Source organism: Mirounga angustirostris, unplaced genomic scaffold, assembly GCF_029215605.1.
Source record: "Mirounga angustirostris isolate CCGP_5_RB_7025 unplaced genomic scaffold, mMirAng1.0.hap1 SCAF_9, whole genome shotgun sequence".
Lineage (NCBI taxonomy): Eukaryota > Metazoa > Chordata > Mammalia > Carnivora > Phocidae > Mirounga > Mirounga angustirostris.
The window spans coordinates 37,056,310-37,069,576 of NW_026991717.1; the positions used below are offsets into that span (position 1 = coordinate 37,056,310).

A 13,267-nucleotide genomic window follows, 5' to 3' on the forward strand; every position below is an offset into this window, starting at 1 on the left:
TGGCCTCAGAAATGCACTGGATCCAGGGCCTGGAGCGCTGTCAAGATTCTGTTTTCATCTCTGCTTTTCATGGTGTATCTGCTTCAGTTTTCTAATCTATCCCAATTTCGGATTCCTGGGGAAGAGACTCACTGGCCCAGCTTGAGTGAGGGACTCACCCCTCGCCCCGTGGTCCTGCTAAGAGGCGGCAGGGTCACAGGGCACACATCAGCTGTCAGGGCCCTGCGGGGAGGAGGCATTCTCAGGAAAGAAGAGCTCATCAGACTGTGGAATAAGTCCTCCATGCCAGGGAGGGTCTGTCCCCTCTCAAGGGCAATGGGGAGGCAAATATCTGAGGTTTCGTGTGCTACAGCAGAATGGCCAGTGTGTTAACAGTTTGGTTATAAACAGCAAAATCAAAGCAAGAGCAGACTGAGACCTCATCCAGACCCAGAACTGCTTGCAACCTATGGCTGTTTCCCAACTGAGGAGAGACAAAAAAGAGACACCAAGGATGTTGACAAAATATGTGCACCCATCAGCTAGAAGTTGGTGACCCATTGAAATTCCATTATACAAATGGTGCAGAATGCTTATAAACCCCAAAAGTAATGTGCAAGGAAACACAACATAAACCCAGACTGGTCTCTGGTTTTATATGCATTTGGGGAGCCTATATCATTACTCTCGGAGAAGAAGAGGGGGAAAAGGATTAAACAATGCTTACTGATCTGGAGAAGACACAAGTATAGAAAATACAGGAAGGACAAACTTCCAAATAAATCAAAATCAGACAAAAATGGTGACCAGTCTGAATGAGCCTGGGAAAGGGCACCCTGACAGCTGCCATGCACCCTGTTTTTGCTCCTGTTACCCCCTCCTCTTCTTCTACCTGGTCCCCAGGCCCGAAGGCCCCACTTAGGCTCTGTCTCCTCCACAATACATTCCCTGACAACCACACGATTTGGCATTTTCTCTTTCTGAAACTGTTCTGTGGACACTGTGTCCCCATGTACCTGACACCTCCTAGGGGTGAGGCCCACGTGACAGGCTCTTCCCCACTTTGTCTTACAGGGCCTCATACACCTCTCGTGAACATCTGTTGCCTGACTAGTTGTCACCGGTTGAACAGAAAATGGTCAGAAATCCATTTGCTGGGCACACACACACACACACACACACCAAAAAAAAACCAGATTAGAGAAGGAACAAATATTCAGGTATATTCCTTTGAAGATAAAAACTTTATTTTACAATTTTATAAAGCAGCTTTACATGAAGCACAAACAATCCATTTACTTTGTATAGAAACAAAATACCTTTCCATCTGCAAAAAATCAAGTTTTGCTGTATAGAAAACTAGCATGTGCACATTGTGCTTAAACCGCAAAGTCTGTACAGCTTTACAAAGGACCACCCTTCAGCAGGGCATCCAGTAAACACTTTATTGCATATTTGACACATGGTCTCTAACCCACATGTGCAACGGAGGAGAAACAAGAACAACAACTGCAACAAGGAAGAAAACAGCAGCTTTCAGCCAGAGTCCGCACCTGGCGGAGGAAAGGACTGCCACATCTGGAGAGCTGTGCTTGTGCCGTTTCTGTATCTGCTCACGTACACTGGATGGTTTTTGGATGAAGCCTTTATGTACAACAATCCCAAAGGGTCAAACTTGACCTTCATCTGGAAACTTTGGGCTGGCTTTACAACTGAAGTGGCAACAGATTTAATTTGACATCAAAGCTAACTCAAGTGTGAAAAACGAATACCCATTATCTGGAAACAAAGAAAAATTTAAAGAAACAAAGCAAAATAAAACTTTAAAATGCCTTCCCCATTCTCTCTACACTCAGAATAAGTAAACATTTTGCATGATTTAAAAACCTATAAAGAACGCTGTAGGTGTTTCGGAACAAAAATGCGATTGATGGTCTTGGGCAGTGTTCTTCCACGTCTGCCCCGCAGATCACCTGCACCAGGAAGATCCGAATGCTTGTTAAAAACGCAGACTATCCTGCTTCCCGGGCAGACTTAGTGACTGTCGGCCTCTGTAGCTCAGGAAGCTCCCAGGTGACTCGGAGGCACCCGAAAGCTGGAGAACCACTGGTATACGCTGGCGGAGCTGCCACAGGTTCAACTCACCCTCTTAGAAAAATCTGGGATCACAAGAAAAATCAAGTTGCTGTTGCAACGTGGAAGGCAGTGTGAAACCAACAGCAGTGAAACAGCAATGTCATTTCTAGATCAAAATGTCTTTCCTTTTTCAGTGGACAAGGACAGCCACATTGTTAAGGCACTGATATTTGTCTCGGAAGCAGTACCGTGCTGTTTTCGTGGATTCCCTTAGTCTGAAGGACCAGTATGCAAACACAAGGCAGAAGTCTGGACTGCTCTCAGTAATAACAAGTGAGATGAAGGGCAAAGGGTTTCCCGATCGGAGAAAGTTTATGTTGGGGCACTGAAATAAAAAAAGGAGTCCAGATATTCTTGTGGAGACATCTGATCATGTCTAAGAACGATAAAGGTCAAAAGCCAGGGGGAAGCTTAATAACCCACAACTGTCGTGTTGTGGGAGGAAGAGAGTTGTGGTCACGTCACGTGGGAGTTTAAGCTTCCTTCTCCGTGGCCGGTTTACTACTGTCTTCAGTGTACATCTATATTGTCTTCTCTGCTCCTGCTCCCTTTGCCACTAATATATATATTTTGCATGTTTATTCTATTCATAGATGTGTATATAGTTTCTGGTTTCTAAGTAGTGTCAGGAGGCTGAGTTTGATTTCAGATGCAGTATGTAGGCAAGCGCCCACGTGGCTCTTGATGTGCATTTAATACAGGTCACAGACAAACTGCGATGTGTTTGTCAGACTCAGTCTCCTGAAAGTGTGGGGTCTCATATTTCAATCTGTATAAGTTACAGTATTCATTTAGCGTACTGTCATACATTCAACAAAAACAACAAAATCAACCTCGCTTGATTTTGATAATGCCTAAAGCCCTATAGCAGACACTGCCCAGGGTACAAGGGTTGTGAAACCTATTTATGTGAGGTAGGGTACAGTGGGATAGAAAACCCAAATAAAGGTCTGGTTACACATGCACAGCAAACGTGGTAGCATTAATCACTTCTATCCAAGAGCTGAAATAATTTAAAATTAAAATTGCAAAGGAAAAACACTCATGTGCAGAGTCAATGGTCTGGAAAGTTGATGACCAAGAATGATCCAAAAGTAAGGAAAAAACCTGCCATGATTCTTGTATGTAATATCTGACGTAGTATTTTTCTTTAAAGAGGGGGAAAAAAAAATCCTGAAATGGTAGTGGGAATGGATTAGCCCCTTCCTCCAATAAAATTTCCACAATGTCCCAAAAATGTCCCCCTAAATAGACAAAACTCTCAAGTATAGTCTGAAATGAAATACAGAATTCTAGACAGTGACAAAAAGAAACCATCACAGCGGGGGTGGGGAGGGATCGGCTGATTATCAAATCTTTACTGATTGTAGATCAAGTTTCATAAAACATAACGTTTTTGTGATTTCTTGTGCAGTCAACAAGTTTTGTTTTAGTTGTGCTTACGTTATATAACTGTGAAGCCTGAACACTGGTTGTGTTTTTAATTTACACATTTCAAGAAAACCGTACATTCAAAATATTCTCCATATATAACAAATTCAAGAAACACAACACGAAATTCGCCAAGAAATTAATCTGTAGAAAAGAAACATCATTTTAAAAAGTTGCACACAGTCCACTATTCAGGCTGCGAGTACACATTTACTGTATTACAGCACATTATTTTTTTAAAGTTTGTTTCCAACATAAACATAAATCATCACATTTTAAAAGAGACCCATACTAAGTTTTCAGGTAAGTGCCGGACAGTTGGCCAGTAACAGCTACTTACCAGTGTCTTCCCCAGACCCAGAGGGACTGGACTGTCTGTGGAACTGTAGACGTTATGGAGTAAGCAAGGCAAAGTTAAACATCTCTGTTCAGCCATCGACTAAACACTTTTCTGCTCCAAGTGCCACCTATGTTTTGAAACACCCAACCCATAGAATGCAATTATCTCAGCAGACTGGTTTATCACTTCGATGTAATCCACAAAAACCTAGTATACCACCTTTTAAAACGTGCCTAAGCTCTGCTGAGATAGAGCCCATGGTTTTTGTGTACGGCAGAGGCTGGAAGACGATTTTGGTTCTGAGCTCTAGTTGTGCTTTGCCCTGCTGCCTTTAAGGTAGCTTTTCCACCTCTTGACAAATTCTTTGAAGATTGGGGACTCATCGATGGTGCTGAGTAGCTGCAGCTGATTGATGTGGGTGGTGTGGTAGTCCCAGCGGGCCAGGTTGGGGGCAATGCCAAGCATGAAGTGGCGGAGGTCATAGATGGTCCCTGAGCCAGTGTCATACAAGGGGAGCATGGCTTTAAGAGATTCCATGCCTCGCTCGTACAAGGACCTTGCTTCTTTCCCAAGTTTTTCCCCTGCAGTTTCTTTTAAGTCATACAGCCCAATTAAAGAATACATAAAGCCATTTAAAACGAAAGAGCTAGGTGTGGTTGGATATTCTTCATACCAGTCGTGTTTATTCATAAACACAGCCTTAACTCCATGCTGCTCTGACAGAAACTTGTAAGGGGCTGTTGCCCTTAAAGCTGAACTGAGGAATAAATGGTCTTTTGTCAACAGATAGGCCCTGACTAATGTAGAAATGGCTTGCCCTTGGGCCATGGCAGAGTACCACCCTGGCTCTAAAGACTTGAACCCCTCTCCTAACTTACGGGTCACCATAATTGGCCAGCCACCTTTCTCATCCTGGTTCCTTACCAGCCAATCACTGGCAGCAAAGAATGCGGCCATGTGGGCTGTGGTGGAGATGGTAATGTTGTCGAGGAATCCTTTCCCTTTTGCAATCAACCTAACCACCTTTTTGGGCATTATTTTGGTTGGCTTGACAGCTTTTGTGTTGGAAAGACCCACTCCTTTCCTGAGGTCAGTGACCAGGTCCCTTGTAACCGTGCTCCATGAAGTTCTAGGCCCAATGCCATAGTATATGTCTCTTTCTTTAAAAGCAATTAGTTGGGTATTTGAGACATAATGTACAGTGAAGAGCTGATTTTTTTCTGTGGTCTCTAGAACCACGGACACACTTCCATTTGTCAAGAACTTGAGGTCAAATGAAATAATAAAATCTTTTGTATTCCCCAGTTGCAAGGATACACCTTCACTGGTTTCTGTAGGGGAAAAACATACCAACAAAGGCTAGTTAAAAGAAAAGCTCTTTGTATTAAAAGTTAATTGCAATTCATCTTTGATAACCACTAGCCACACAAAATTAACACTTCAATATTTTGTGTCCTATCGTCATCATCATCATCATTTTACTAAAGTAACCATAAACAAATGATAGAATTGATGAGTCCATGATGGCTTTCAAGCATCAGGCCTAATTTACATTAGAGGGTTAAGAGCAAATGGATAAGGTACTGTTGATCAAACTGCCTTTTCTAGATCAAAAGCTAGCTGATCAATAATCAATGACTGTTCTAATATATCCATTTTATAAAAAGAAAAAAAAAATTGGCTCAGCACATTTTGTGAGAAGCTAGATTACACATGAATTAAATTTTTTATTTAATTAACATTTAGTAGATATTTACTATGTTCTAATTTATATATTATATTAGCTCACATTAACTCATTTATTCCTCATATTAACTCTATTTTAATCCTCATAACAATTACAAGAGTAGTGCTATTATTACTCTTACCCAATGGCTGACAAACTGAGACACAGGGAATTTAAGATACAAAATGCTGAACCTAGGTTGCCTAGTCTGGCTCCACAATACACACTTTTTTTTTTAAGTTTGTTTACTTTTTTTGTAATCTCTATACCCAAGGTGGGGCTCGAACTCCTGACTCCAAGATCAAGAGTTGCACACTCTCCCAACTGAGCCAGCCAGGCACCCCTCCACAATACACTCTTAATTACTAAATGATGCTGAAAATGATCGGTTTGTTTTCAGATATTTGCTGGAATTGTGAATAAAATTTCTGAAAATTAAGTAATGGGCTCAGGTAGTCAACAAGAAGTGATGGATACTGGGGGAGGATGAGGGAGAAGCACAGGCTTTGGAGTTAAAAAAAAAAAAAAAAAAAAAAAAAAAGCCCAAACCCCACAAAACCTTGTTTGAATTGTTTCTCTTCTACTTCCTAGCTTTGAGATGTTCAAGATGAAATAGCTCTTTGAACTTGTTTCTTCACATGTTAAATAGAGATAATATTACTTTGTAAGGTAATTGGGAGGATTAAAAAAAAGACAGTGGCTTAGAACAAAGTGAACATTGATAGCGATTATGATTATTATTATTATTCTGAAGCCATTGGCTTTCAGAGACTGATAAAATAGTAACAGCTGTTTTGCCTGGCAAATTACCAAATAGGAAATCTCTCTTGCGTATCTATAGTACAATGATGGTGGGTTCCCAGAAAGCTGACTTTCTGAATACTGCTGGTCTAGATATACCAAGAAAAGAAACAGAGCGTATTACAACCTATCAGCAGCAGCAGCAGCAAGAACAACAACAACAACAAATAGGTAGTGCATATTTTATATATAACCTTAAAGGTAAATATGCCTTGATCTCTATGAAACTTACATTTTCGAAACACATTCTCATGTGTTATCGCGAATGATCCTTACAATAATCTGAGGCTGGTAGAGCAGGAATTACTACTTCCATTTTAGAGATGAAGATATGGAAGCTTTGCAAGGTTAAAAGGTTTGCCCCAACTAGTGGTAGAGTAGGGACCAGAAACCAAGATTCCTGGACCCAAGTTCAAAGACTGTGTAAAGGAATGATACTGGATATGGCATTCTAATGAGCATAATCGGTGGAAGAGTTATTTCTCTTAAACATAGCCACAGAATCACATCCACTTTGAGTTCTCGAGGAAATCTTCAGTGTGTCACCAGGAGCAAGGACGAAATGTGGACTGATGACAGTGTATACAGTGTGATTAACTTGGAGAGTCTTAGCATGTTGAGTTGGCTGTTCAACTCCCCCAGCACTGGACTCTACAAGTGTGGGATATAATTGATCCAAGGTCCTTAATGATTCCATTTGATGGAACAATCATGGAAGTGGTATAAGGAATGAGAACATCTTGATAGATTTACACATCAAATGATGCTTTGAGTGACTTTTTAAAAAGTGATTTCAGAAGCATACTTCTAATAAAAATCCATTTTATCTGGAAAAATGTCAACATGCAATCTCTTAACTAGCATTTTCCTACATCTATGGTAAAATGGAATCTGACGCTCAATACAACATTTCTCAAACACTGCAGGATTCTGAATTGACTGATGAATCGCTCAAGTTTCAATTATATTCAGTAGAGAAGGCTATCTTGAGTGTTCCTTATTTTTTCATTCTTAGGGTAATGCCTCATTAATAAGGCAATATTACTAACCATGACATCCATTCTCACGAAACTGGGTAACAGTGATCCAGCTTTATTAGTCCAAATGGGAGGAAGCTGAACCTCTTTTCCTCCCAGAATTCCATTCTAATTCACTTTATGAATACAAATCTATGAAATGATATGGTCTCAATTACCTTATGTTTCACTATAACAGATTAGTTCAAAGAACTCAGTAATAAATTATGTCATGGGATATAACCTTTCAAAAAAACTATTTTCCTAAAACTCCATCACCACCAGAGGGGGTTACTGAGCCACACAGGAGAAGAGACAAAGTCCCAATTCCCGACATGAATCAACCAACAGACAATCGTAGTCTTCACAGCAATCCTGTAAGTCTTTTAATTTCCATTTTCTAGATATACAGAGTAGTTAAAGTAGTCAGCATTGCTCAGAAGGATCCAAATGGTAGCAAATGGGATGTGAGTGTGGTTGTGGCAACCACTTTGGAAATGCAGCGGGCAAGGTCTGAGCTCTACTGAAGGTATTATGCTATCTGGAGACCCCTGCTTTAAATCTATTAGTAGAAAGTTTTGGGTTTTCCATTTTTTGAAATCCATGACTCCTTTTCTCTCTGAGCAGTTAAACCTGGTAGTCACTACAAGTGTTTATTCTTGGCATATGTGGTAGTGTATATGTCCCTTTACGATAAACAAACATTTAAGGACAGTCTTTAAATCAATGTTTTCACCTGTAACACAAACCATTATTATTCATTCGTTTTAATCAACAGGTTTACTGGGTGCAGTAAGAAGTCCTCCTTACTCAGAACCTTGAGGAATACCAAGCAATAAGGGCCAGGCAAAAGAAGAGAAGCTCACAAGAAGTCTGAGAAAGAATGGCTACACAGAGATAGGGGAGAAAGTGAGGTCATGCAAATGAAGTGGAGAGAGTGCTTCCAGAAAGGGAAAGCTAATTTAATTTAATAGAGTACGACAGGTATAAAGTTTCAGTTCATTCAATTTTAAAATTAGGCAGAGGAACAAAACATTATTCAACAAACAAAAGAATAAAAATATGATGCAGACCCATGTTCTGGTTCTTTCTTCTAGACAACTTAATTTCCTTTCAGGGAAAACAATTCAAGACCCAAAAAGAAAAGAAAAAATAAAAGGCCAACAGCATTTGTCCCCTGGTCCTCCAGAGACTCACTTCATTGAGGCCTATGCTTTTATATACAGTTGCAATTTCTTCTCAACAGCGATTCTCTGAATTTCTCTCCCATGAAGTCTACATCCTCTGAAAAGCCTCATCTTCCCATATCTGTCTTCAATACAACAATCTCACCTCTTTGATTCCCTTCTCCTGCTCTGAGCAACAACTCCCATGTAATTCCAACTCACTTGCCCTCAAACACTTGGATCAAATGCACCTCTAGGCATGCCCAAGATATCAAAACAAGCACCCCATTCCCAGTTAGCACACTCCCACCAATAGTAGTTGTAGATGCAGCAGTTTTATCTCCATGGGCTGCAGAATGAAGAGGTAAAGTGAGGGTCCCTCACGTAGTATGAGCAGACTTATCTTTTGTATTACCAGGGCATCCAGAAGTGCACAATGAAATCTATTGCTTTAAATAGGATAGAGTTCAAAGAACTGTTCTAGAAAACTTGCCAGCATTTGAGGAGATCAAGATTAGGACTGCTGTTCTTCTATCCTAATCCAGACAACATTATTGATTAGTGCAAAAATAAGCTCCTTGGGTACAAACAAATGTCCTTTTGCAAAGTCTAATCATGTTCTGCTACAATAATCTCTGAGGTATCACAAGCTACATATTCTTAAACATCTCAACATACTTTCTCACCAGTCAAGCAAAGAGGTTCTATGTACTGGAATATCACAGAATACCATAGGAGAAAAGAAGTTCTAGTCACAGAATAAAAACTAAAGGTCACCCATTATTTGCACTGCATTAAGCACTCATAAATCTATTACTTAAGGCCATCTAGAATGAGTAGATTTGTATTGTGGCTTTCAAGGTCTGTGAATTACACGGTCATCAATAAAGGACAAGGAGAGAATACAGAAGAGGTCTTATAACCTTTTCTCTCATTTTATTTACCCACTGAAAGGTTGGGGGTGGGGCGGAAGGAGTTCTGTTCTTGACAACATTTCCCCATAGAGAATTAAGCCTGAGGTGCTAACTAAAATTATTTCATTGTCTTTTTAAGTAATGGACTCATTAATTCTCATGGATATTGATCAGTGGAGAAAAATATATTACAAGCTAATTAATGAGACTGTCTTACTAAAAGGGGAAATGTTGCATAAAGTTAATTTGATTTTATTAATGAAATGGTTTTATATGAAGTTTGAGACAATCTACTGCATTAACAAAACTCAATATGAGAAGCAGGCCTGGTTGCTAATGCTGTAATATCTTGAAAAAATAAAAAGCTGCTGGTAAAAAAACAGGCAAAGGAAAGGATGGCATGTCTATAAAGAATTTCTACCTTAAGGCAAAATAGTTTAAAAGTTAAAGAATTAAATACTGTACTGAAATACTAAAATGAACTAAGGAGCATCATTCCTATGGGACACAGATCCCCGGAAGGAGATCTAAATATTCAATCTATGGTTTGGCTTTTCACACGGTAAGTATTTTTTTTTATAACCTTGGATTTTTAGCTGTTCTTTTTCTAGGGATTTCACTTGGGTGACACCATTTGTTTCTTTATATAGATATAAAGGGTCTGCTAATGTGCTTTTTAAAACCATAAAAACAATTTTAAGGGAGTATCAGGTGCCATAAATCAACATAAAATTAGCAGGCACATATAATAATACCTCACTTACCTGGAGCAATGAACTGTTTAACATTGGTGAATCTAGACTTATCAGCCACACTAGCCATAAAGCACCCCTTTGGCACGGTCCAGTCATTAGGCTTGCTGTTTCTGTCCCTGTCTTCTGCTGTTTCATATACCTCTATGTGAGGGGGTTTCTCAGTTAGATTCTTGCTGTAATGACTTAACCCATACTGTGCAATCTGGATTGGGTAGAAATAGCCTTGAGGTCCCCACTGTGTAGATAAAGGTACACCTATAAAATAGAGAAACAAAATAAATAACCATGTCTGGACACTTACAAGTGTATTCTGAACACCACTCTTTACTGTTTTACCTCTGGGGCATGTTATAGGCTTATCTGCAACTTTTAAGCTTCTGTATTATACCGTTTTCATAATTACTTAAAAAAAAACTAGTACTAAATTAATCAGATATGAAAAACAAAATGAAGGTTTTTTTCACTCTCATTCAGTATCTGTTAACAGCAATGCAATGTTGTAGATTATCTTTTAAGGACTGACTTTTTACGTGTAACTTTTGCTCATAACTATAGATGTCCTGTTTCATAACCCTGTTTCATACATTCAAATTTTGTACAATTTAAATACACGTAGATAATGTTACCACAGGTTCATCCTAAAATATTAATTGTGAAATTTTCTTAAATGTTTGTATTAACATTCAAGTTAATTACATACTCCTCTCTCCAAAGTCAAGATGTGGTCTAATACATATACCATGTGATGGCTACAGTATTTGCTTAAGGAGCCAGTTATAACTAGGCAACTTAAAGTATAAACACAGCTTGCAATTCTTTTTCATATCCTTCATGTCAAAATATAATTCTTGAGAACAAGGTGTGTTTTTTTAATGAATTAAAATTGCACATTTAACCATAGATTTTTGACAGAATTCATTAATGGATTACCCCTTTAAGGTTCTAAGCAAAACTTTTAAATGTTTGGTATTAGTGTTTTAGTAATTTTCTATATGGGAAATACAATAATATTACATTGCACAGAATATTGTATTGTTGCATCATGGTCTGTGGGCTGAGAGATAAGCTCCTCTCTGTAGTTCTAAAATAAATCTACAAGCATCAGATAGGCACAGCAGAAGCTAAAACCTACAAAACCGTGTGTGTGGTGTAGTTTCAAAACAGTTTAAGGATTTAGGAACCATAAGGGCTAAGAAACCTAGGCTACAGATAAGCTCTTGACTTGTATTTTTTTCTCCAAGGGCAGGCTCCCCCCCCCACTCCATTCAAATAGAATTATTTTCACTTAATAAAAGGAAGGTTTATACAGGATCTCATTAAAGATGGGTGATAACTGTAACAATGTGCGACCGACCAGCATAAGAATCGACAGACTGATCAATGAACAAGAATAGTAGGCCAGAAACTTATTCTGCTATTCAAAATGGCTTAACGTAACGATAAAGACTGCATCATGAATCATTGGGGAAAAAAGATCATTCAATACATGTGAAAGGAAAAATCTGAAATTATACCCTGACCTTGTACCCTTTACCAAAATATAAATCAATCTGGCTAGCCTAAAGACTTGAATGTAAAAAAAACACAACCCTAATAAAACTACTAGAGAAAATACAGATGAATAGCCAATCATCATGTGGCAATGACTTTCTAAGCATAAAAGAAGTAAAAAAAAAAAAATTTAAAAAGTCTGTAAGTTCAGTAAATAAAACTAAAAACTACTAAAACTAACAAATCATAAGTAAAATGAAAGACAACCAAACTGAAGAAAATCTTTAACAAATGCAGCAAAGTATCATTATCCTTACTATAAATAGAAAAGTTCACATGAATATTTAAAGAACCCACTAATCACATTAGAAAAAGGGGAAATAAGATCAAGATTTTATGATGATTAGAAGCATATGAAAAGTGTATGTGGCCTCACTGATGGTTATAGAAAGCGAATGAGATCCCTTTGTAAACAACAGATTAAAAAAACAATGTTCCATGACAGCAAGAGTGGGGTGACAAGAGCACCCTTCCTGGAGGCACAAGTAGGTTCAACTTTTTTGGAAAGCAGTTTAGCAAAATAGATCAATTTATATTATTTGACACGGCAGTTTATAGATCAATTTATATTATTTGACACGGCAGTTTATTTCCTAGGAAACTACTCCTAGACTATAATTAAAATAGCAAATGATGAACTATGAATATCTATACCATTACATGTAAAAGCAAAAAACTGGAAATGACCTAAGTAGCCAACTAAAGAGAAAGGCTGCAAGTATTACACGTACCATGGCATATTCTTACTATGAATACTAGTCATTAAAATAGTCAATAAATATTCAATAACAAGGGGAAATAATCAAGATAGTTTAGATGAAAAAAGAATATAAATTGACCATACAGTATGATCCCAACTTGTTTAAAAAATGTGTCTCTACAACAACAAAAAGATTGGAAAAACATATCAAAATATTATTTAACAAAGGTTATGGGTACTTTTTACTTTTTCTTTAGCATCTAAACATCTTATGCATTTTATACAACATATAAACATTTTATACATTTTATAAAATTTATGTGAAAAGGTTTGGTGATGGCTAAGTATAGTATATAAGTATTACAATGTTGTATAAGTATCATTTCAACTATGTTAAGACATAGGCCTACATACAAAGACGTGCAGAGAATATACAAAAATGGTAATAATTATCTTGAAGTGGTATGAATATAAGTGAATTTGGCCCTTCCTTCTTGTGACCATTTGGTAGAGATATTATAAAAAACTTAAAATATTAAGATATTGAAATCACTTTTTATAGAATGAGGAAAATAAAATAAAATTTAAACTAAGCAATCTTAAAATACACTAAGCTCTTTCCTTTGGTTAAATGATATATTTTAAAGTCAAATTCAATTTGGCTTTCTGATCAATCTTAGGTTTGAAATACAAATTCTAAAATGTACTTATTATACCCGTAAGATTTGAATGACAATATATAATAGACTATA

At 37.9% G+C, this 13,267-nt stretch overlaps 1 protein-coding gene across 4 annotated transcripts in view; it reads right to left on the reverse strand.

Annotated features, from left to right (window-relative positions):
* Positions 1–2,257: 2,257 nt before the first annotated feature.
* Positions 2,258–13,267, reverse strand: part of GLCE (glucuronic acid epimerase) — a 112,751-nt gene continuing 101,741 nt past the window's right edge. For all 4 annotated transcript variants that reach the window (XM_054513451.2, XM_045899789.3, XM_045899790.3 and 1 more), the window contains 2 exons: positions 10,274–10,519; positions 2,258–5,217 (listed from right to left, as the gene is read on the reverse strand). In XM_054513451.2, coding sequence (XP_054369426.1) covers positions 4,193–5,217; positions 10,274–10,331 — 1,083 coding nt within the window. In that variant the 5' untranslated portion in view covers positions 10,332–10,519 and the 3' untranslated portion in view covers positions 2,258–4,192. The remainder of the gene's footprint in view (positions 5,218–10,273; positions 10,520–13,267) is intronic.